Below are 22086 nucleotides of genomic sequence, written 5' to 3'. Positions count from 1 at the left end.
CAAACTAATGTCTTATGGGTGATCTTCATCCTTTAGAGGGCAACAAAATCCTGCTTCTGATGTTCTTTTTGCTAGTAAAATTGTGTAACACCACTAACATATAGCTTAGACCTACATTATTAAATTAGACTATGGATAAATCAGTAATTGCTCACTGTGCACATGTGCAATTCTTTCTTCAGCAAATCTTTTTATTTATTCATTTTCTTGCTTCCTTATTCATTTATTCTTTTATTTTAGGGAAATACCTTCTAAAATTATACTGAATTACACAATTATGAATTATACTGAATGTTTTCACCCAGTTATTGTAACACTGTGTATAAGACACTGTTTGTTGAAAAGGTGTGTGTTTTTTCCTGATTCAGAGCGGGTGGTCAGTGTGATGATGCCTGTGTCACCAGTGGAGAGAGACTCATGGGGGGCTATTGCGGGTATTGTGGTGCTGGTGATGCTGGTGGTGCTGCTGCTGGCCCTGCTGTTACTGTACCGCCGCAGACAGAAAGACAAACAGAGTAACACTCCCACTGTGTCCTTCTCCTCCACGCGCACCGTCAACTCTGAGTATGCTGTGCCAGGTAAGAGTCACTACAGCTTCATTTAGCTTAAAGCAGCATTATGTAATTATTTATTTTTTGTTAAAATTGAAATAAGCAGCATTACTGAGTCAAAACAAAGTAATATTGTATGCACACCATATTATACTGTTTTTTTTTTTTCTCTTGACTCAGTAATGCTACTTCTGTCCTGCATCAAGTCACCCTCTAAAACTTGAATTAATAATTTATAAGTCAGATGAGATTTTGCAGGAGTTAAGACCACGTCATATGTCTTTACATCCAACTTGATGTTTAGGTCTCGAATACAAAATCAACATTGTACTGATGAAGATATGATGACAGTATTAGATTACTCACTTACATTTTTGTAAGTGAGTTCCCTTTGAATGCTCTCTTAATGCGCTCGCTTTAACATGAGACTGATCCACTCACAGGGGTCTGAAGCACAACCCACATTGCAGAATGTTCTTTAACACACTGGGTGCAATTACACATTTCCACCAAAGAGTCTCCAAATCCCCAAATCTTACACAGCTCAGCTTAAATGTTAATATGTAACTACCTTATAAACATGATGATAACATAAAAGCATTTAGAAAGGTAATACCCCTTTTACATAAGGATACACTCCCAAAATCACAGTTTACTGGAATGTATACAGACTTTTGTAAAGGTGACAGGAGTTTTGTGACATTGTAATAAGAACATAATGTGTAATGGCAGCCAATTCTCAGCAACAGATGCACAATAGCTTTTCTTTTGTCTCTCTTATTGTGGTGTTGTAGGTCAATTCATGTGTCTGACCAAAAGTTAATAATAGAATTCTTTTTTCAAATTTTTTTTGTTGATGTTTGTTGCTAAATCTGGGGAGATACAAAGTGTCATTTAATTTTTCCTGTTCTGCTTGTTTTTTTCTCCTTTGTTTTTTGCTTGTTTTTGTTTGCTTTAGATGTTCCACACAGCTACCATCATTACTACTCAAACCCTAGCTATCACACACTCTCCCAGAACAGACCTCCTTTACCCCATGTCCCCAACAACCAGGACCGGGTCATCAAGGTAAATGATGTTATGATAGTGACTTCACTTAGACATAATATTTTTCCTGGCCAGGCCTGGTTTTTCCTGGTACAGATTGAGCAGTGGAAATCACTGCTTAAAAATGTCCAGAAACTGACCGTCAGGACTCAAGACTCTTTTGTACCTTAAAGTTTACCTCATTTAAAAGGTAGAACTTTTTATTTGTTATTATTTAATTGTTCTAATATTTTTTATCGTCCCAGAACACCAATAAGCAGCTATTCTGTAGCCTGAAGAACATGGAGCGAGAGAGAAGAGGCCTGTTTGGTGTGGAGACTAATGCTACTTTACCTGCTGACTGGAAACACCAGGAGCCTCCTAAAGACCAAGGCATGTCTCATTACTGTGTTTTTCATTAGGCAATTAATGTTAATATCTCATTCTTCCTTTAGCGATTTTGGCTTGTAGTTTGAATTCTTCTCACTTGCTGCATTGCAGGAGCGTTTGGAATAGACCGTAGTTACAGCTACAGTGCCAGTCTTGGGAAATACTACAACAAACGTAAGCGCTATTTACAGTACATATGTTCTTTGCTTGTGATTACAAATTAATTTGAATGTGTGTTAGTTCTTAGTATGCCTTCTTTTCTCATTTTTTTGCAGAGTTAAAGGACTCATGCGTTGCTGTGAGCAGCAGTTCTCTGAACAGTGAGAACCCATATGCCACCATAAAAGATCTGCCTGGTCTTCCTCCATGCCCTCCCGAGAGCAGTTATATGGAGATGAAATCTGCTGTTCCTCATGAGAGATCCTATACAGAGATCAGCCCTCCAGCCGTCCCCTCCACCAGCATCTCCTCCAGAGGTAACCCATACTGAACCACATTTATCTCCCTAAGAGGAGGGTAAGAGGAGCTAAGACCAGAGCCCATAATTGTGTGTGGACCCCAAAAAAATATACAAAACTACAATCCAAAGTCATGAATAATAGCTTCTTATCAGTAGTGATGGACTTGAGAGCTACACTAAATCTGGCAAGTCTCCTAGCTTACTGTCCAACTGTACCTGGGAGGTGAGGGGTGGATTTTTAGAGGAAGTTATCATTTGCTACATCAGCTCATTTTTTCAGAAGCTGCTTAGACCAGTAAGTGTGCATTAATCCTTCCTAGCGCTCCGTGCCGATGGATGCATGTTTAAGTGCTGATAGAAGAGTGGGTTGTCTTCTCTTGGAGAATAAATGTAGTGCGGGCTGAAGTGCTGGAAAAGTACAGAGGTCACCCGAGTGCAGAGGGAGAGGAAAAAAAGGCAATAATAGCAGAGACGGGAGCTAAAAGGAGGGGGTGAGAGTGTCTCAACATCTGTCTGAGTAACTACAATACCTGTAGTGAACTAGTTCATTGCAGCTCGGTTTAACTTTCTTCACCACTGGAAATAAGGAATCTGTACATCATTTCAAAACGAATAAAAAGAAGATTACATCTACATCATTTTATCTTTCACTTTACTTACTTTCAGCATTAATTGAGTTGAGCCATTTTACCACAGCTTTAGAGGAATGCTCAGGATCATTTCTGCAGAGCCCTGCTGGTGACGTCCCATATGAGCAAAAATAATGCGTGGCTGCGACTTAGTAAAGAGTGGGAACGAGATAATTAAGTCGTGGCTACAACTTAGGAAGGCATGGGAACAAGATCCTAATGCTTGGCCATGACTTAGTAAGGCATAGGAACGAGATCATGCCTCATTAAGCTGTGGTCAAAGCTTAATTGTCTCATTCCCACACCTTATTAAGACGTGGCTACGCATTAGGATCTTGTTACCATGCCTTACTAAGTCGTGGCCATGCATTATGCTTACTTATACAGGATTTTACCAGCAGGGCTCCGTACATTTCCAGCAAAACATCCTCACAACATAATTCTGCCATCCCCATGCTTTACAGTTGGGATGGTGTTTTTTTTTTTAATTAAAAGCCTCAATCTTTTTCATGAACACATAACACTGATCACTATGGCCAAACAGTTCAATTTTTGTTTCTTCTGACTAGTGAACACTCCTCCAAAAGGTTAGATGTTTATCCTGGTTCCTTTGTAGTTGTCTTAGGGTTCAGTTTAACCTTTCGGACTAACGTTTGTTTGGCCCTGGAAGTTGATTTTTTTGAGGTCTTAGCTGAGTTGCTTGGATTTTTCCATGGTATCAAGGGCAAGAAGGCACTGGTCTAACAGTAGACTGTTAAATACAGCCACAGGTGCACTCATTTAACTCCTAATTAAGGCAGTTGGCCAATTTCTGAAATTGCTCAAACTGCTAAAATATATTGTAAGATATTCTAGATAGAGAAGCTGCATACAGGACACACAAGGTCATTACATTTATTAACGAAAACATATACATCTTCTGATACAGTGATACCCTCATATATTTGGAAATGACTGTGATATTGGATTTTATTAGTATTGCCCAGCCCTAGTTTTAAATCCACCCCAGGGATTATGCATTTTGCTTCTCACAGACATTTGAATGAGTTGAATAATGGCTTTTTATGGAATGTTTTATGAGACAGGAGCAAGCAATGTGCCAATTATTGTTTGGTTTGGACCTAAAGTGTTCCATCTCCATTTTTCAGAACAGTGTCCCCTTGGAAACGTTCTGGAACAGGAGCCCCAGAACCATTACGACCTGCCAGTCAACAGCCACATCCCAGGACATTATGACCTGCCGCCAGTACGCAGGCCGCCCTCTCCTTCGCCACGGAGACTTCCCCACTGACCCCACTCAAGTGTAAAGACTGGATGGAACAGACTTCTCTGAAGCACAACCACGTCCATAATCACCTCTGTAGCTTTCTCACAAAACAGAGAACTAAATGTTATCCTCTTTTTGGATAGTAAAGTGGTTATAGAAGATAAACTTACCTAACTATACAGCATTTGCAAGGGGACCTCTTTTGAATGTTGATGGAAGTTACGTTTCCTGATCTAAGACTGATTTCTAATGACCAAGATCCAGATTTGGGTAAAGTAAGCTAGACCTTGAACAGCCCAAATGGCGTCCATAGAGAACTTTTACAAAGCCGCAAAAGCACAACACTGCCATCTGCTGAACTGAACAGTGACTATACAAAACACTATGAACAGCTGAACCCATTTTCTCAGTTCTTTAAAGCATGTCTCTGTACAACAAGGTTTCAATTGCTTTGCATATTGATTTTCAGAGGTATGATGTGGTATTATTTGGGAGATGTTAAAATTTTTAAATACAAAAGAACTATCAAGAGGTAAATATTACATTTTCATCACAGCTATGTAATCTGCTTTGGATGTTTTTTGTCAGGTTTTACATTTTCCAATGCATTTACATTATACAACCTCTGCTTTGAATGTCAGTCGAATGTAATCTTTTAAGAACTGTAAATATTGTAAATAAAGCTTGGATGAGATTTTGATGTAGTCATTTTTGTCAGTGTGCTCTGACAGATGGAAGACGGATCAGAACTGCAAAAAGACATTACATTAACTCAAAGTGGATCTTGTTGATGCAGTGTTTTAACAGAATAATAAAACAGGCCATTTCTTGGCAGAAGGCTTGCACATCACAAAGCTACAAAATTTGACTCACAAACAACAAAGTACACTCTATCCCTTTAGGGAGGTCAGTACTGCAGCAACTATGGCACTGCTTCTGAGGGTCTGTTAAGCTTTCAAACACTTGGAAAGGGGAAGTCCAAAGGAAATGAACTACAAAAATAACAGTTTTACTGAACGAATTCAAGGCACTGTTATGTGTACACATTTTACATCAGTAATGAAATTCCATATTCAGTACAGACTAGTAATTTCTTTTTCTTTTTTTTAAAAAAGTGCTTTATAAAGCAAGGCAATGCAAACTTGAACTACAAAAAAGCAAAAAAAAAAACTATTACCATTACATGAACAACAGACTTTCAAGATCCTGAGGGGATAAAAAAAAAAATATTCCTAGATGCAAGCATAATCCCCCTTCACCCAGATGTACAAAAAAAAATGTCTTTGGATCTTACAAAACAAAAAGTATCAATATGAATGTCTGCTAGATGATCAATTCTCAACAATCTATCAAATGTGTTTCCATTTCAAAAGTGGTATCTGTGGTGCCGATTCACCTTTACCCAAAAGACAAAATCACAGTTGCTCTCAAATTCATTTGTAAAAGCTGAAAACAGATAGCATTGCTCTGCCTGACCAAAATCCGTATCTACCACTAGCACTGCAGCATAATAAAATGGCGGAAAAAGCTTCAGCCAAGCTAGGAGTGTCCAGTCCACCCCTTTTTATTTTATATTAAATATATATATATATATATATATATATATATATATATATATATAAATCTCAGGTACAGGTGGAGGACACCCATGAAGTCATAGCAAGAAAGCGGTGCGAGAACACTAACATATCAGCACTTCCAACTGTCCATGCAAGAGCATACAATAAACTCCATCATCTACCATAGGGGTCCAACTAACACCTCTCACAAAGAAACATCTTCATTCATTAAAATGAAGTTTCAGTTACTAATAGCAACAACATTTTATATATATATATATATATATATATATATATATATAGATATAGGTCTTTGTAAGCTAGAAATTTAATCACTCCAAAATATTTTCAACAACTACTAACTATTGATACCCAAAATACTTTTAAACGACTTATGGCCAAAGCCCACATAATCCACACTTCGTCCCACTGGTCTGAAAACTTCCAAAAGCAATTACTTAATACATTTCTCTTTTTTCTTCCCCTGCATTTTTAACATTCCCCATTATTTCTTCAGTATAAGAACACTACCTTAGGGGTACCATTTACACAGTACACAGGACATTTAAAGCTGCAAAACAGTACATTCTTAAAGGCACTACAAAGGCTTTTTAAACAGAATGATGCAGTCAAAACAGTCTTACTTTAAGACTGCATTAACTGCACTGCATGATTTCAGAATTTCTATGTTCATTATTAGTGTTGGAAATTTGTCCTCTAAAGTGAATTATGACAAACTTTTGGTAAAAGTGGCAAAACATGGCTTTACAGTACGTTCAAGTACACTCCTGATCCTATTCGAGTAAACTTGCTGACAGGGAAACCATGATGTGCGTGTTGAGTTGTGACAGCATTCGATAGGAAAGCCTAAGGCGGATCCTCATCTTTGGATATGTTTCAAGTGTTCTGCTAACCCCTCTCCTTGAACATGGCTATTGAAAAACAGCTGCCAAGCCCACATGCAAGACTAACCTAGACTACTGTATATATACAAACCCTATATAGCACCCAAGCCGCCTCCATGCCCTCAGCCATACAAAAGCTATTAATCTATCCTGCAGATTATTACATACAAAATAAGACTGATTTAAGTATAAAGTATGAAAATAAAAAAAAATCTCCATGGCTAGATGTTAGAAAAAAATATACGTGTCTCCCAGTTTTCGCAGTGCAAATAGTGCTTTCTGTTCTGGGCAGACGTCATGGCTGCTCCTGGATCTACATGATGGAGCAGTTCTCTGGTTTAGGACCTCCCTATAAAGAAAGAGAGATGACAGGACGATTAAGAACCCACAGAACAAGGACAAGTACAAGAGTCTTTTTTTTGCTTTCAAATATTCACTAATGTTCAGAAGTTCGCAATCACTTGCCCTTTTAACATTTTCGTTATTTTATACATACATAACAGTCACATATACAATATTCATTTTATTATTTATTCCTGATGTTATGTTGTAGAACAGGGGTGTCAAACTTATTTTAGGTAACGGACCACAATGAACTGTAATGACCAATGTCAAGTGAGCCAGACAAAGAAAAAAAAAAAGAAGTTTAGTAGAGTTGGGTTTATTTTCTTTTCATTTATCTGATACATTCTGAAAGAACAAACTGACTGATCAAATTTCACCTACAAAACAGATAAGACAGTCAGACCAAAGCTGGTCGGTGTAACACTGGACGTGGATATGTCTTTTAGTAAACCTCAAAAACACAAAAAATGTAAGCATACAAGTACAAAAATATGTAGCAATCAAGTTTTGCTAAATCAAGTTTTTCCATCCACAGAAGCAGCACTTAGAGACAGCTGCTAAGCAGTGACTGGTTAAGTACTGTGTCAGTCAGCATTTTGAAAACGGTCAAATATGGTCCACAAGATGAACTTAATTGAGAACGTGGATTCTAAATTCATGTGGCGAGCCAGATAAGAACCATAAAAAGTCCCGGCTCATGAGCTGTGTGTTTGATACCTCTGTTTTAGAATCTTTGGCAGCTCCCTTCATCATTCTGGACACATCTAAAATTTCTTCATTTTAATTTAGAGCTTCCTTATTGACCTACTAATGTTTTAAGACCTCTAACAAGACTTAATATTAGAATTATATTATTCATATGTCTACAACCAAATGTTTTATACTATTGAAAACAGGTGTTCTTATCTTTTAAACAATGATTCTGAACTTCTGAACGGTAGTGTATGAAACTACAGAAAAGTATGCAGACCGAAATAAAGTAAAAAAAAACTGACACTTTTGTATAGTGTATATTTTCAAACATATGTTTCATTCAGTACCTGTCTGGGTTTGTCACTACCCATGATGAAGTGGGAGTGGGAGACCAGTCCCTCAGGCAGTCCTCCTCCTCCGCTACTGAAAGAGCGAGAAGCGCTGGACACTCCAGAGCTCGCAGACACACAGCTGCCTGCGTTCCTGTCCGATGGCTGACCACATGAGCCACAGATCACCGTGCGGCTGCGCAGGTTATACTCACTGTCCCCACACGTACTGTGAGCTGCCTGCAGGGGGAGACAGAGGGAAACCGATCAGAGAGAAGGCAGAAAACGAGGGAGGGATGTGCTGAAAGCCAGCCGTTTCCTCTTTAAAGGTTTTTAGGGTTAATGTCAGCGTGAAGGATTACAGACCATTTCTTCATCATCTTCTTCCTGGAATAGCGTGCGTGTGACTTTCCTCATTGCCATCTCCTACACAGGCAGAGAGAGAAATAAATGAGCTAAAGCTGTTTCTGAATATGTCCAAGAATAAGCTGTGGTTTGGTACAGCTGGTTAATTTTCCTGAACAGCAATGCCAGCAGGAATTGGTAGGAAGACCCACCTCTCCATTGGCACTAATCAGAGTGGTCTGGAACAGATCTCCAGTTCCCCAGGAGTTCTGAGTCTTCCACACTAGATCAGAAGGAGGGTTATGAGTCCCACCAGCTCCAGCAGCCCAGATCTTCACACAGAGAGAACAAGAGAGTGAAATGATTAAGGTGTAGTGCAGCGTTGTGATAAAAAAAAAACAAGCCAAGAAATACTGACTGGGTACCAGATAATATTATAATACAGAATTCTACAGGCTTCAGAACAAGTACAATTACCCAAATACTTGTTCTGAAAATGACTCGAAATGAAAAACACTAAAAAATAAATAAATAAATAAATAAAAGAATTTATGATGCTTTCAACTATGTCAGCTATAACGTTTATATTTTTAATATTTCCATATATTAAAAATAATCCTCCTGTCTAAAGCCTTTTGTTGTAACATTTCATTTGCTTTTGTTTGTTTCTTTTATGTTCTTGAGTTTATATTATGTTCTTCATTTTTAAAGGAATCACATTTAGCTAAATAATGTAGAAGATAAAAAATAAATAATGTACCAGGTGAAAATGTCTTGCCTCAGTGAATCTACCAATGCATAGTTTACTACATCATGGTCAGTATATAATGCTATATCTATATCAAACAGAATTTAACTGCTCCTACTGCTCCTAAACAGTTATCTCATATTCATGAAAGTCTAAAGAAAGCCAGAGAGAAACTTGTTTACTAATCACTCACCGTGACTGACTGTCCAGCTTTAAGGGTGAATTTGGGTGGGAACTTGTAGACAATGGGGGTACTGGTGCCCACCTGCCTCTTCACCTGCCAGTGACCCAGAGACTGGTCCTGAGAGGAGGTGAAAAAAAAATAAAAAATCAGAAAAAGACTAAAATAACAGGATTCAAACAGTTTACAGTAGTTTGCATTCTGTGTGTACACTGCCAGGTTTGTTACCAAGTAGACCCCTTTATACAGTATATTTACTGTACTGTATTCATTGTTGGGCTTAATTCTGTATTGTAATTTAGCATTGTACTGCACTGTACTGGTTAACTGCTCACTTGGTCACTTGCAATGTATGGTCAAGTAAACACTGGCTCTGTCTTGACGCCCTGAAGCAACACTGTTTTGTTCTATTGTATACTTTTATATGGTTGGGATGATGACAAAATCATTCTTGATCTCTGTCCTCTAACCTGGTCAGCTTTGTTGCTGAGGCGGATGTATTTGCCCTCCAGATCCACCTCATCCACAGTGACACGGCCGCTGGCTGAGGCTTGCTGAGTTATGCGGGTGCGAGTGACTGTCCCTCCTGCCACACTCGATGCATCGCTGTCCGTATCATTGAGGCGCCGTTTCTTTGCACTACCAGAGGAGTTGCGGCTGCTGCTGCTCTGAGCTAGGCGGGTCTGAGCGTGTGTGCCCGAGCCTGAGGAGCGAGTGACCGATATGACCCTGGTAGGAGGAGGACTGGGGGAAAGACGCAGCCTGGAGAGAGAGACAGAGACAGAAATTACATGAAGATTACCTGACCTTTAAACATACAAGCACTGTACTTTGAAAAAGTATTTTTTCCTTGAAAATCACTATTTTACATTAGAATAAATACAAATGTACATTAACACAGTAAAACTATCCACAATATCTAGGATTTAACATAAGTATTGATTTGTCCACCCAGGTGTTGGATGGTGACTACACACACTGGGCTGCCAGTTTTGGGAATGGTTAAGCTAACACACAGACCAAAAAATACTGTACGCATGCTTATTTGTATTTATTCTAATATATTCCAACACATACTGCCCAAATTAATAGTTTTTCATATAAAATGAAGCTGAGTTTGTGAGCTCATATCTGCACCTCTAACCTCACCTCTCTTCCTCTCCCTCCAGCAGTTTCCTATAGGCACTGATTTCCATGTCCAGGGCCAGCTTGATGTCCAGCAGCTCCTGGTACTCATCCAGCTGCTCTTGCATGCGCTGACGCATTTCTGCCATCTCTCTGTCCTTCTCTTCCAGGCGCCGGCGCATAATATCCCTTTCACGGGACAGAGCCTCCTCCAGCTCACGCACTTTAGCCTCCCGAGCAGCCAGCTAAAGCATGCACAAAAAAAAAGATAGGCCGATGTACATAATTGATCCACAAAAGAAATTTGGGTAAAGCGGAAATATAGGTGTGAATATTTTCAAGATGTAGTCATTGAAGAAATACATAGATCATACATAATGATTTTGATGTCATAGTAAATCTAAGAAAATAAGCTACCAGACCCTGGGAATACAAGAATCCAGTATTTGATGTGGTACAGGTCATGGCTCTTATGTATTTGGGGATGTTTACAAACATATGAGGAAACAGTGACAACATCGTCTAAACTATGTTTTACTCTATGCATGTGGTGTTCGACAACACTGAATGACTGGTTGGTATTAATGGAGCTGCGTGTGGGCTTTTGCTTTCCAGTTGGTGGTGCTGTTGAGCTACAACAGCCTCACACTGGGAAAACACTGACTAAAATAGGACAAAAAATGAAGAAAAGTCCCTGCAGAGAGGGAAAGTTCTTTTCTTCACCAAGACCACTGAGCTAAACACTGATTGTATGGGTACATTCCCACTGAGTCAGTCATACACACAGCAACTTCCTGGAAGCATTCAGACATCAAATAATAGTCTGTTTCTCTGTCATTACTGTAATTTAGTAAGTGTTCAAGATATCATCCATACTGCATAAAGCGCAAGAGGGGAATGGGAAATGGCTGAATTTAATGAATTTTATTACCACTAAGTGCTGTTTAACAAAGTAACAGCTACAAGGTGCTCATACAGAGTTCAAAAGGTGACTTGTTAGAACTGATACAGGGCAAAAACCCTCATCTAATCAGCAGTTATTCTTATAAAAATACAACACAGTAAAACTGATTACAGTGGACAGTCATTTGGTGAGTACAAATCAGGACTTGGGTGTGGATACATCTTTAAATCACCTCCGGAGGTGACAATAACACTTACTGATGAACAAATAATGGCGTAAATCCAAAAAGCAGCTTCTAGTGTTAAAGTTGTTAATAATTAATTTTCATGCAGCTGTAATTTGACAGCATGCAGCCTCTAGCCACAACAATTAAAGAACAAGTTAAATACTAACCTGTTTCTGGAGCTGAGAAAGCTGAGAGGACACGCCCTCCAGTCTCACGCGTGTCTGCTGCAGCTCCTCATGGGCCGCACCCACCAGTTGACTGTTCCGATCCGCAGACTGACGTGCGTTCTCCAGCTAGAGGGAGACACCAACCACGTGAGTGATGAAGTACACTTCCTAATGTGCGGACTGCACCTACATTTAATCAGTACAACCTTTTATCACCTGAAGAACAAGTATAGTATGCCTGGGTTATAATTGAAACTCCAACCGAATCTCAGAAAGTAGAGATTCTCAGTAGGTTTACTCCTGTTACCTTAGCATTGTAGGTCTTCTCGATCTCCTCCTTGTAGATGCGAAGCTGCGCCTCATGCTGCCCACGGAGCTCAGTCAGTGCCTCTGCCAGCTTGCTCTCAAACTCCTGCTGCCGGCCGCTGTCGATCTCCACCATGCGCGACTCGTGTCTGCGCTTGGACTCCCGCAGCTCCTGTACGGAAGGCACAGAGCTCTTAGCAGGCTTGTATAAAACTTTTACTCGCATAGCATCTCTCCCTTTACAGTGCACTTAAAAGGCCTTTTTCAGGCCTTCTATGGTTTGTTTTATAGCCCATGATTAATATAACCTGGGTTTATTTCTATATGAATGATAACGAGAAAAAGTTGGCTTTACAGTTCAGCAAAACATTAAAAAAACTATATATATCGCCCCAGTATTGTCTATTTAAAGGAGTACACCAGAGTTTATTAACCTAATCTACCTAACAGTTAATTAGCATGGACAATAATTTCCCTTCTCTTGATAAGAGAACAAAAAATCCTCATTACTCATATCACACTAAAGAGCTGTGTGTGTGAGTTTGGAGATCATGTTTTTTCTGGCGACACGGAAACACAATCAACTAGCAGTAGACAGAGATTAAGTTGAATAGTGAATTAGTGAATATCTTAAGCATTCATTTGAAGCCCCCAAAAAAAAAGCACCTAAAACCAAGCCTTACGCACGTAATTCACATGCGATCATTATTTTTGTAGACCACAGCTTTATACTACACTACAGCTATATATCTATTGTACTATGCTTCATGCATAACAGTAACATGAAATCTTATCTACATACACCCTCCCTTAGAAATTAGAACGGAACAGTCTTTTAAGAGTTATTATGACTTACACCACAGTGTTTCCCACAGGTATGAAACAAACCTGGGGGAGCACTATAGGTGGGGTAAGGGACATTCTTTCAATATAGGTATATCCAGACTAATTAAAACATTTGTTAATTTATTCAGGTATTCGAAGGGAGGAGTGGATGTTAAACCTTTCATGTTTTTTTGTTTTTAGATGTGAACCAACTCACTCGGCTAAAGTGAAGATGTAGGTCAAAGAAATGACCAAAGGGAAATTTGTGACACTGTGTGCTCTTGTTTTTTCTTAACAAAATAAATTATTTTCTCTTAGGAATTTCTTAAAATGGGACAAAACGGAAACTGAAAATGGGAAAAAATATGCAGTGACTGTCAGTATACTTTGGGGGGCGCACTGCACCAGTTACCGTAACGCTCACAGAGCAATGATAACACAGCATGTCTGACCTCAGAGTAGATGTTCTTCTGGAACTCCAGCTCCTCCTTCAGAGTCTGGATGCGGTTCTCTGCATCCACCCTCCTCAGCATCTCATCCTGAAGCTGCTTCTTAGCGTCACTCAGACTGCCTTCCAGCTGCGCATGCGCGCGCGCACACACACACACACACACACACACAAAAAGACACTAGGAGCCTCAATACAAACCTTTAAACTGACATGAGCTCTGAAATCTAAGCCAAGTCTGAAAACAGTAAAAATGTTCACATTAAAGACTAGGCTCTAACGTATTTTATTAGTTTTACTCTAGACTTGGGCAACTGTTATTTGCTAAAATACACTAAAAATGTCCCCTCATTTCCCTCAAAAGCAACTGTAACTATTAAACAGATCAAAAGACATCTATAAAAAGAAGAAACAACTGAAGCAATTAGGCTACAATAAAGATCAGAAATAATAACAGATTTTGGGGCCTTTAAAAATAAAACAGCACATGGACCAAATAAGTGGGTATTCATACCTTAGCCAACTGGGCCTTCAGGTCCCTAACTTCAGTCTCCAGAGACCTCTTCTCCCCCAGTGCTGTGGAAAGAGAAGCATCCTTGGAGTTCAGGAGAGCCTCTAAATCTTTCAGCCTGGCCAGAGCTGACTCCAGATCAGCCTCTTTCTTATTGTTCCTACAGAGACACATGAACAAGAGAAGACAAAGGGTTAGACTCTGAGCTTAGCATTTCAAGTACAATAGACATTCACGGCACTAGCAGATCCATGTGCATTGCTATATTGCTGCGGTCATTACAACAGCTCACATTTTCAAACTACTAACTTTATAGAGGAAAGAAATTAACTTTAATCTACGTCAATATAGTGAGAATTTATTAAATAGTCATTTTGGACCATTTAATGTTAATGATAATTTGTCCATTCAATGTTTATACAACATAAAGGGAGGACATCAATTCCAAATATTGTATAAATAAATAAATAAAATAAAATAAAATAATTGAAAAAAGAGTTGATGAGACTAACAATATATGTATATCCGTATGCAAAAGTTTGGGTGCCCCGGTGAAGTTATGTTTTGCTGATTTTATAAATATAAATAAGCATGCACCCTCCTCTCCAGAGAACAAACTTCTGCTGATTGAATTATTTTTTATTTGCTGAATTTAATATACTGAAAACACAAACGCTTTATTTTTTCCAATGTGCTAAAATAAAATAAAATAGAAGTGGTGGACTAAAATATGCTAAAACGTCATATTGAAGACCTGTAGAGGATGTGTACTTATTTGCACTTCAAAATCAACAAAACATGCAATTTGGCAGGGGGTTTCAAAACTTCTGCATTTTACTATTTATCCAATCTATGGTTAAAGAAGTGAAAGAACACAGTCCAGTATATTTAAGTGTGCTTCAATTTTCACTCTTTCATTCTCATTTTTGGCATTAGCGCAATCCCATAAATCACAGAATTTAAAAAGCATGTAAAAATATCTGGCAACCTTCCTAACACTGCACTGTCAGCCTAAAATCTGATTTTCTAACGCAATATTTGCAATTAACACTGTGTCACAGCAGCACCACTGTTCCATAAACATTATATAATTGGGCCCTTAAAAACATCCACTCTAGCGGATGTTGGCCTTATGGGCTGCCACTGACCATTAACTCTTACCGTAAGATGGGCCCCCTAGAACTATAAAATATGGCATTAATTCTCCTTTCCAAAACTTCCCAGTTTCAAATAGAACATGTGGGTTCGATTGAAGGGCTGTTCCTTTAACATTGGAAAAAGACCCATACAAAATCCTAATGCAAAACAGAACAGACATAAACCCAGCTCAGTAAACAAATCAGTTAAATAATGGCTGACTGGAGGAGGGTGCTTTAATACCAGCGTGGGATTGAATTAGAGGAAGAAGCAGAGCCAGGGAGATGCTGGGCTCTGAAACAGCACAGCCCCCAAAGGATCGGTTCTCACTGTCTCTAATGATAACCAGCTGAGCTGAGACGGCTTCCAGAACCCTTGGTTTCATCTCTTTCCCTCTTCATCCTCTGACAATAAAACACAAATGTTTGCAGGAGAATTTAAAGGAATCGTGTTAACAGGAACATGCAAACATCCTCCATTCAGAACTCTGCACAGATTTCACTGTGCGTTTGAAGGTTCTTTCATCCAGTTAATATCAGATTTCAAAGAGCAGCAAATTAGTCACATACTACTGTGGAGTGATTGATGGCCAGTGTCATAACTTCCAGAAACCCCTCCTCCAACACACTTGGCCACACACAGACTGTTTCTTCATCATGGCTCCATCCAACTTGGCAACAGGTCTATCACATTCACAGAGAACACACCACTGCACAGAAGCCTCGCAGAGCTTTCAGCGAGTTCATTCAGTGAGTGGAAAGTCCAGTACCATCTGTGGGGACCAGTGGCAGCAACTGAAGATAAGCCAGGCTTAGAGTCACAATAGCAAACCATGGTTAGTTAACTCATACTCTGTTGCCACCCAAGATGTCAAGTACAAGATTTACAATTATTAGCTCAAGGTATACAAGCCACATCCAATTCTGAGAGTTCTCACACAGTTTACTAGTTCTTTGCTTGACCTCATTAACCGCTTACAAGATAACAATTGACACACTTCAAATCACAACCATCTCTAAATGCTACTTCCTCCATGAAGCGAAGATGAAACTCCTCACAAAAAACTTGCAGTGAGAACGGCAGTGGCAGCAAATTAGAGATGTTAAAAGGTGTTACTGAGGAAGCTCAGGGTGGTGCTATGTTTATTTCCGAAGCTAAAAACATTTCAAAATAGCTATGTGGAAGCCCACACACAGTTCAGTGCCAAACCTATTAACATGCAGACTTATCTTGGCCCTGAGATAAAGCTTTATCTGGGTTACTCTATTCAATAACACTAATTTTCATACAATATCTGCAACGCTATGTTAAAATCAGGTAACTAGTAGCTTTTCTTAACTCTGCTCCTCATAGCTTGATAAATGAGCTTAATCAGATTGTACTTTATGTCCTGCTATTATTGCACTATTCATATTTGCACAGACAGTCACTGTACTGTACATGTATTTACATGTATGTACTTATCGTTTTACATATGCTGCTCTCACAGTACATACAACCTACATTTGCTCTCTTAACTCACTCTGTATAAATGTATATTTAAACTTGTATATTAAATCTAAATATATATCTATATATTTTATACTTTTGGTTAGATGCTAACTGCATTTCATTGGCTCTGTACCTGTACTCTGCACAATCACAAAGTTGAATCTAATCTAATCTAACAGTACTGGGTACTGCTCACATTTTTTATCAAAAACAGTCTGTCTAAAAGATAAATAATAAAAAAGATGACGAGTCCAGCTCAGCACCTAACACTGCACTGACTAACTCCAGTGACTAATTCCAGTAACTCCAGTTTCTTAGAACAAACTTACTCCTTATTAGACAATATAGGAACCAGTCCCTAAAAAGATTCCCTGGTTTGATTAATGTAAACATATTTATTTTGAAATGCTAACATGTCTTCAGAGGTGCTCCTGTGTGTGCTTCTAAATGTTCCTGTGCAACTGAGCGTTTGAGTCTGTACAAGGGCTACAGACGCTACCATGAGGCCTGAGCTGAAAGTTGGATGGAAACAGCAACAGTAACTAAGGGAGATAGGGCAGAATTTTGCAATAGATCAATTGCGTTAATAACTCTCCAGACCGACTGTGGCAGAGGGAAGAGGGATTGGAAAACAGCTGAGGCTTCCTTTTCTAGTCATGGCAACCTGACACCTTCCCAACAACAGCAGAAACACTGCATTATTTTCAGTCCAGCCATTCCACACTGAAGTGGTCCTCAGCAAGATATGTGTCTATGAATGTTTCTAGATGTGTCTCATCAAAGCTGGAAAAGATTATCACTGGTAGAGAACTAGAACAGATAAAATACATCACAATATAATGATGTGTAGAGCTTGCCTGCCTCCACTTTTTCTTGGAATTTGGTGTACATGTTTTGAATAACTGCAAATGGAAAATTGGACCACTCAGGCGAAGAACAGAAGAAAAATAAACCCCATGTCTGAAACTGGGAGTAGGCAGGGTCTATTAATTCTTTGTTTGCAATATCAAGATATTACTACTTCTCTTGATCCATAACAATGATCTGAGGTATGCAATTCGCATATATACCATCATGCAAAAGGTTGAAATCACTTTTCAAATTTATATTTGTTGTGATTTTATATGATAGTAACAACTTACAGTATAGACTTAAACATTATAAGCTAGACAAGAGATGCATCTGCAATAGGGCTGTCAAACAATTAAAATTAGTTCATTTATTAAATCACATTGTTTTGTGCAGGGATATTTTGTAGTAATTAATTGCATTTGTCTTACTTGCTTAAATATGACCATTAAGATTTTTTGTTTACATTTAAAACTCTATATTTTATTATAGCTATATGACCGAACAAAAATAGCTTATTTAAAAATGTTACAGCGTGCCGTACTTAAAAAATACGGCACGCAAGCAGCTGGCCTGTTTTTTATATTAAAGATAACAGTGATGCCAACCGTTTGAATGATGCTTCCAAACATTTAAACAGTAGCATATTTCCATCAATCGTCAAAGATGAAAGCAAAAACGTTGATGCTGGTATCAGAATGAAAGAGAATAATGTTCAAATTAATTCACGAATGCATCTGATGTTCGCAGTGTATGAACTATAGATGCAGTGGGCTCAGCATGGAAGATAAGAGAAGCTGAATGAAAGATGAAATACCCGCATAAACGTCTACTGGAAATCTCTGATACTTACGTGACGGTCCGAAGAGTAACGAGTAAAACATTTTGCACAGAACACCAGCAGTTACTGTGAAGAGACAATGTGGGCTTATTTCTGTGAGCCACAAACACAACGTGGGCACAGAGAGTTCACAAAGCACAGTATTCTTTAAAAGGCCCAAATCACAGAACACTGATTTTTCTTGTGTTTAAGGTGGAGTTTAATGTAGCATGTAAACACTGTTAAAGTTTCAAAACTTTTCACTCCCAAATCCACACAGTCCAGATATGGAAACTAAGCTGCAAAAACAGACCATTTTATATTAGTTTTTGGTGATATTACTTTTACATATATTTAGCCTACAGCAGGTTAGTGTGTACAAACACACGCACACACGCGCGCACACAGACATTCGTATGCAAAAAGTTTAAACACTTTTTTATTACAAATTTTCTAAGTGATAAAATTTTCTAAGTGATAAAATAAACACATTCTCTAATAGAAACAAACTTATATTTAACCTTTTTTTCTGCAAACTGAAGTACGCAGTTTCAATTTATTTGTTGAGTTTAACATATTGGAAAAAAATCATATTTACACACATAAATATATATATAAAAATAACTTTTGCACAGACCATAAATAAATTCAGCAAACAGAGAAATCATTATTTTATTATTTTTTTAATTATTCTATTTATGCATCTGTATAGTGTACAGCAATACGTTTGCTCATGTTTTGCTCTTTACTGTACTTTGTGCTGCTATAACAAACGACATTCCCTCTGGGATTAATAAAGTTATATATATATATATATATATATATATATATATATATATATATATATATATATATAAAAGAGGTCCAAGTTGTGGTTTGAGTTTACATGTACTGTCTTCCCTGGATCTCTCTGAACCTTTCCTCTCTGAAAAATGTAAATGGAAGATTGTTTATCAAACATTGGAAATGAAGCAACAGAAGGCTTTATATGGAACAGGATTACATGTAAGCAGAGTGACGAACAGAAAGACCATCGGGAGCTGGTGTGTGGAACAACTAACCGCTCTTACAGTTGAATTACAGAACAAAAAGTTAAGGACAGACTAAAAAGTAGAACCATAAATAAGACGGAAAATTCTAAATGTTGGTTTAACATACGGTATGATTAAGTCAAGACACAGCAAGAGGCAGAGAATTCGCCTGCCTGAGTACCTAGTTACTGGCACACAAAAGTTCAATAAAAGAGTTATGAGTCTCAAAGTTTCTGGTAAAACATGAGTGTGTGTGTGTGTGTGTGTGTGTGTGTGTGTGTGTGTGTGTGCGCACATGTGAATTTGTTTTCAACACACTATGAGGACTTAAAACTCTTCATTGTGATAGGAATATATGCCTGTTTTGTAGAAGCATGGACATTTCACTGGTCCTCACAAGAAAAAAACATCTTGTTTAAACCACAAACGCAACTATGGATAACTAAAAGAGCCCAAGGGTTGCCTTTTGGCTAGGGAGGTTTAGGGTTAGTGTTGGGTGTAGTATTACTGAGTAACAGAAGGTCAATGAGAGTACTCACAAATATAGAAACACCAACATGTGTGCGTTTATCAGGGGGCATTTCAGGGCACAATGAAAGTAAAGAGAGACAGAGAATGAGAAGGACAGTAAAAGTGAGAGGAGTGGACAGGAATGTGTTCAGTCTCTAGCTCTGTGACTCATTGCTATCTTTGTCCGTCTCTGTGACGAAAATGAACCCCCCCAAAAAAGAAAAAAAAAATCCAGAAAGTTTTCTGTTAGGTGGCCATGACAACAGGGCCTAGGCTGAGCATCGACGGTGGAAATGGAAATACTGACTCCAGCATCTTTAAGAAGACTGAGGAATGGGGTTTCCCCAACAACCACTGTTCCTATGGATTACAGAAGAAACTGTGCATGCAAGAGTTTGGAAATCTAAAGCACTACCAGCAGACTCAACTACTCATTATGCTTTTGGGTGGTTTAGAGCTATTCAAATCAATCTATAAGAACAAGAAAAACAAGCAGTGGACTGGAAGAACCTTTAAACAAGTCATGTAGTGACCAACCTTTTCACCTTCATAAATCAATGGAATTACAGGCACACACAGGCTACCCACACACATGTAGCACCTGTGTCCTGTTTATGGCCACATTCCCAACATTCAGGTCATACATTACTTCTCTCACCTAGTATTTAGGGCAAATGCTGCACTTCTACACTTGTCAAAGTCAGCACTAAGTAAAAGGCATTAATGGACAGACGCTAGTCTGCACAAGCAACACTTTCATAGCATTCTAGACAACTTTGTTAAAGTTAACAAACAATGCTTACAAGCCAAGCTAGCAGGTGCCCTTCTGGCATGGGAACCTTCACAGTCTATGTTTACACAGCTGCCTACAATACTAAACCAGCACTACAAATCCATATTTTAACCTTACTTGTTTGGACTTGCATGCTATGAGAGCAGGATTATGTGATGAAATAGCACTGTGTGGAAAAAAGACATTACACATAATCTGCATCGAAAATTTTTCCTCTCATCTCTTATACTGATTATACTTCACCATATACAGCACAATCCACTACTTTTCCCTGTTAGCCACTTCAGCATTTTTTGGACTAACCATCTCTTCAACCAGCGGATAGGTGGAGTCCACATGTGAGTCACTCTACAAACAGTAAAGTCTCAATTAAGGGGGGGGGCACTCTTTCTCAGTGCACAAGGCATAAACATTTCCCTTTTATCCACTGTGCATCTCAATCATCCTTACTGAGGGAAATCTCTATGGAACTGGAATGGAATATGGTGTATGGGAACTTGCTGAAGAAAAGTGACTGTATTGTATAAGTGAGATTTCAATCTAAACACTAGTCTGGAAATAGCACTCAGGAGCTGCCAAAAACGTGACCTTTACAATATGCTGCAGTGGTTTCCAAATTGTGGAAAAGACAGACAATGTATCAAGTAAGATGAGTCATGCAGCGCCCAACAGCTAGGACATGTGCCATTTGCACCATGTCTTCATAATCAAAGACTACCACAATGCAGGAGTTCCCAGGAAAGCTGGACAATTAAATTTAAAAGGAATGTCCCTTAACTGCATTTGGACAGGCCTGATTTTTTATCTTATTCGGCTAACTGCCCACGAAATAGCAATAATCAACGGCCCGAACTTAGACAAGCATCAGTACGTAGGTGGGATGTTTCTCAGGAAGTCTTTAATGTTTGACAGTGAGGGCAGAGGAGACATGGTGCTCTTCCTCTAAACTGCGCAATTTTCAGAGCAAATGATTTGGAACAATGCTGAGGAACACAGGCTGGCACAAACATGCACACACCTTATCTCAAGAGAGTAAAAAAAAAACAAAAAACAAACAATGGCTGTAATTGGCCAATGCATTGCTCACCGTTTCCTAAATCCATAAGTCATAGAGGCTTTGAGGCACACAAACACATTTAGCCACAGACCAACATCAGCATTTCTGTGTCTTGTTCACAACTGGGAAAATAAGACATGGAGGAACATGCTTTTGGAAACTTCTGAACACTAGAATCTTTTCATTTCTGCATAATTCAATCATTAAGATGTAAACCGAGTGGTCTGATGTGAAATATAAAAGATAAAAACTGGCCCATTTCTATCGTCACAAAACATTCACACGATGTACACTGCCTTTTTTAAAAATGGTATAAAAATGGTTTTGTTGCAACACATCAATGCATTACTGCATGAAGATTTCATCCCTTGAAGGATACAACTATAACAAAAGCAGTTATTATGGCTTTAAACCATCCCATAATAATCCATCAGATTCCTGTGGTTGGCTCATGATAT

General features: G+C 38.6%; 2 protein-coding genes across 6 annotated transcripts in view; one reads left to right on the top strand and one right to left on the bottom strand.

Annotated features, from left to right (window-relative positions):
- Positions 1-5017, top strand: part of pear1 (platelet endothelial aggregation receptor 1) — a 59011-nt gene extending 53994 nt beyond the window's left edge. For all 3 annotated transcript variants that reach the window (XM_036584011.1, XM_036584018.1, XM_036584003.1), the window contains 6 exons: positions 369-578; positions 1510-1619; positions 1844-1970; positions 2079-2141; positions 2243-2443; positions 4205-5017. In XM_036584011.1, coding sequence (XP_036439904.1) covers positions 369-578; positions 1510-1619; positions 1844-1970; positions 2079-2141; positions 2243-2443; positions 4205-4347 — 854 coding nt within the window. In that variant the 3' untranslated portion in view covers positions 4348-5017. The remainder of the gene's footprint in view (positions 1-368; positions 579-1509; positions 1620-1843; positions 1971-2078; positions 2142-2242; positions 2444-4204) is intronic.
- Positions 5018-6262: 1245 nt separating this feature from the next.
- The window catches only part of lmna (lamin A), a 29693-nt gene continuing 13869 nt past the window's right edge, over positions 6263-22086 (bottom strand). For all 3 annotated transcript variants that reach the window (XM_036583969.1, XM_036583979.1, XM_036583989.1), the window contains 11 exons: positions 13944-14100; positions 13434-13559; positions 12158-12328; positions 11851-11976; positions 10578-10798; positions 9899-10190; positions 9441-9548; positions 8712-8831; positions 8521-8580; positions 8173-8394; positions 6263-7136 (listed from right to left, as the gene is read on the bottom strand). In XM_036583969.1, the coding sequence (XP_036439862.1) occupies positions 7101-7136; positions 8173-8394; positions 8521-8580; positions 8712-8831; positions 9441-9548; positions 9899-10190; positions 10578-10798; positions 11851-11976; positions 12158-12328; positions 13434-13559; positions 13944-14100 (1639 nt within the window). In that variant the 3' untranslated portion in view covers positions 6263-7100. The remainder of the gene's footprint in view (positions 7137-8172; positions 8395-8520; positions 8581-8711; positions 8832-9440; positions 9549-9898; positions 10191-10577; positions 10799-11850; positions 11977-12157; positions 12329-13433; positions 13560-13943; positions 14101-22086) is intronic.

Source organism: Colossoma macropomum, unplaced genomic scaffold (genome assembly GCF_904425465.1).
Source record: "Colossoma macropomum unplaced genomic scaffold, Colossoma_macropomum, whole genome shotgun sequence".
In the NCBI taxonomy this organism is placed as follows: Eukaryota; Metazoa; Chordata; class Actinopteri; order Characiformes; family Serrasalmidae; genus Colossoma; species Colossoma macropomum.
This window is presented reverse-complemented; position numbering and strand designations above follow the sequence as displayed.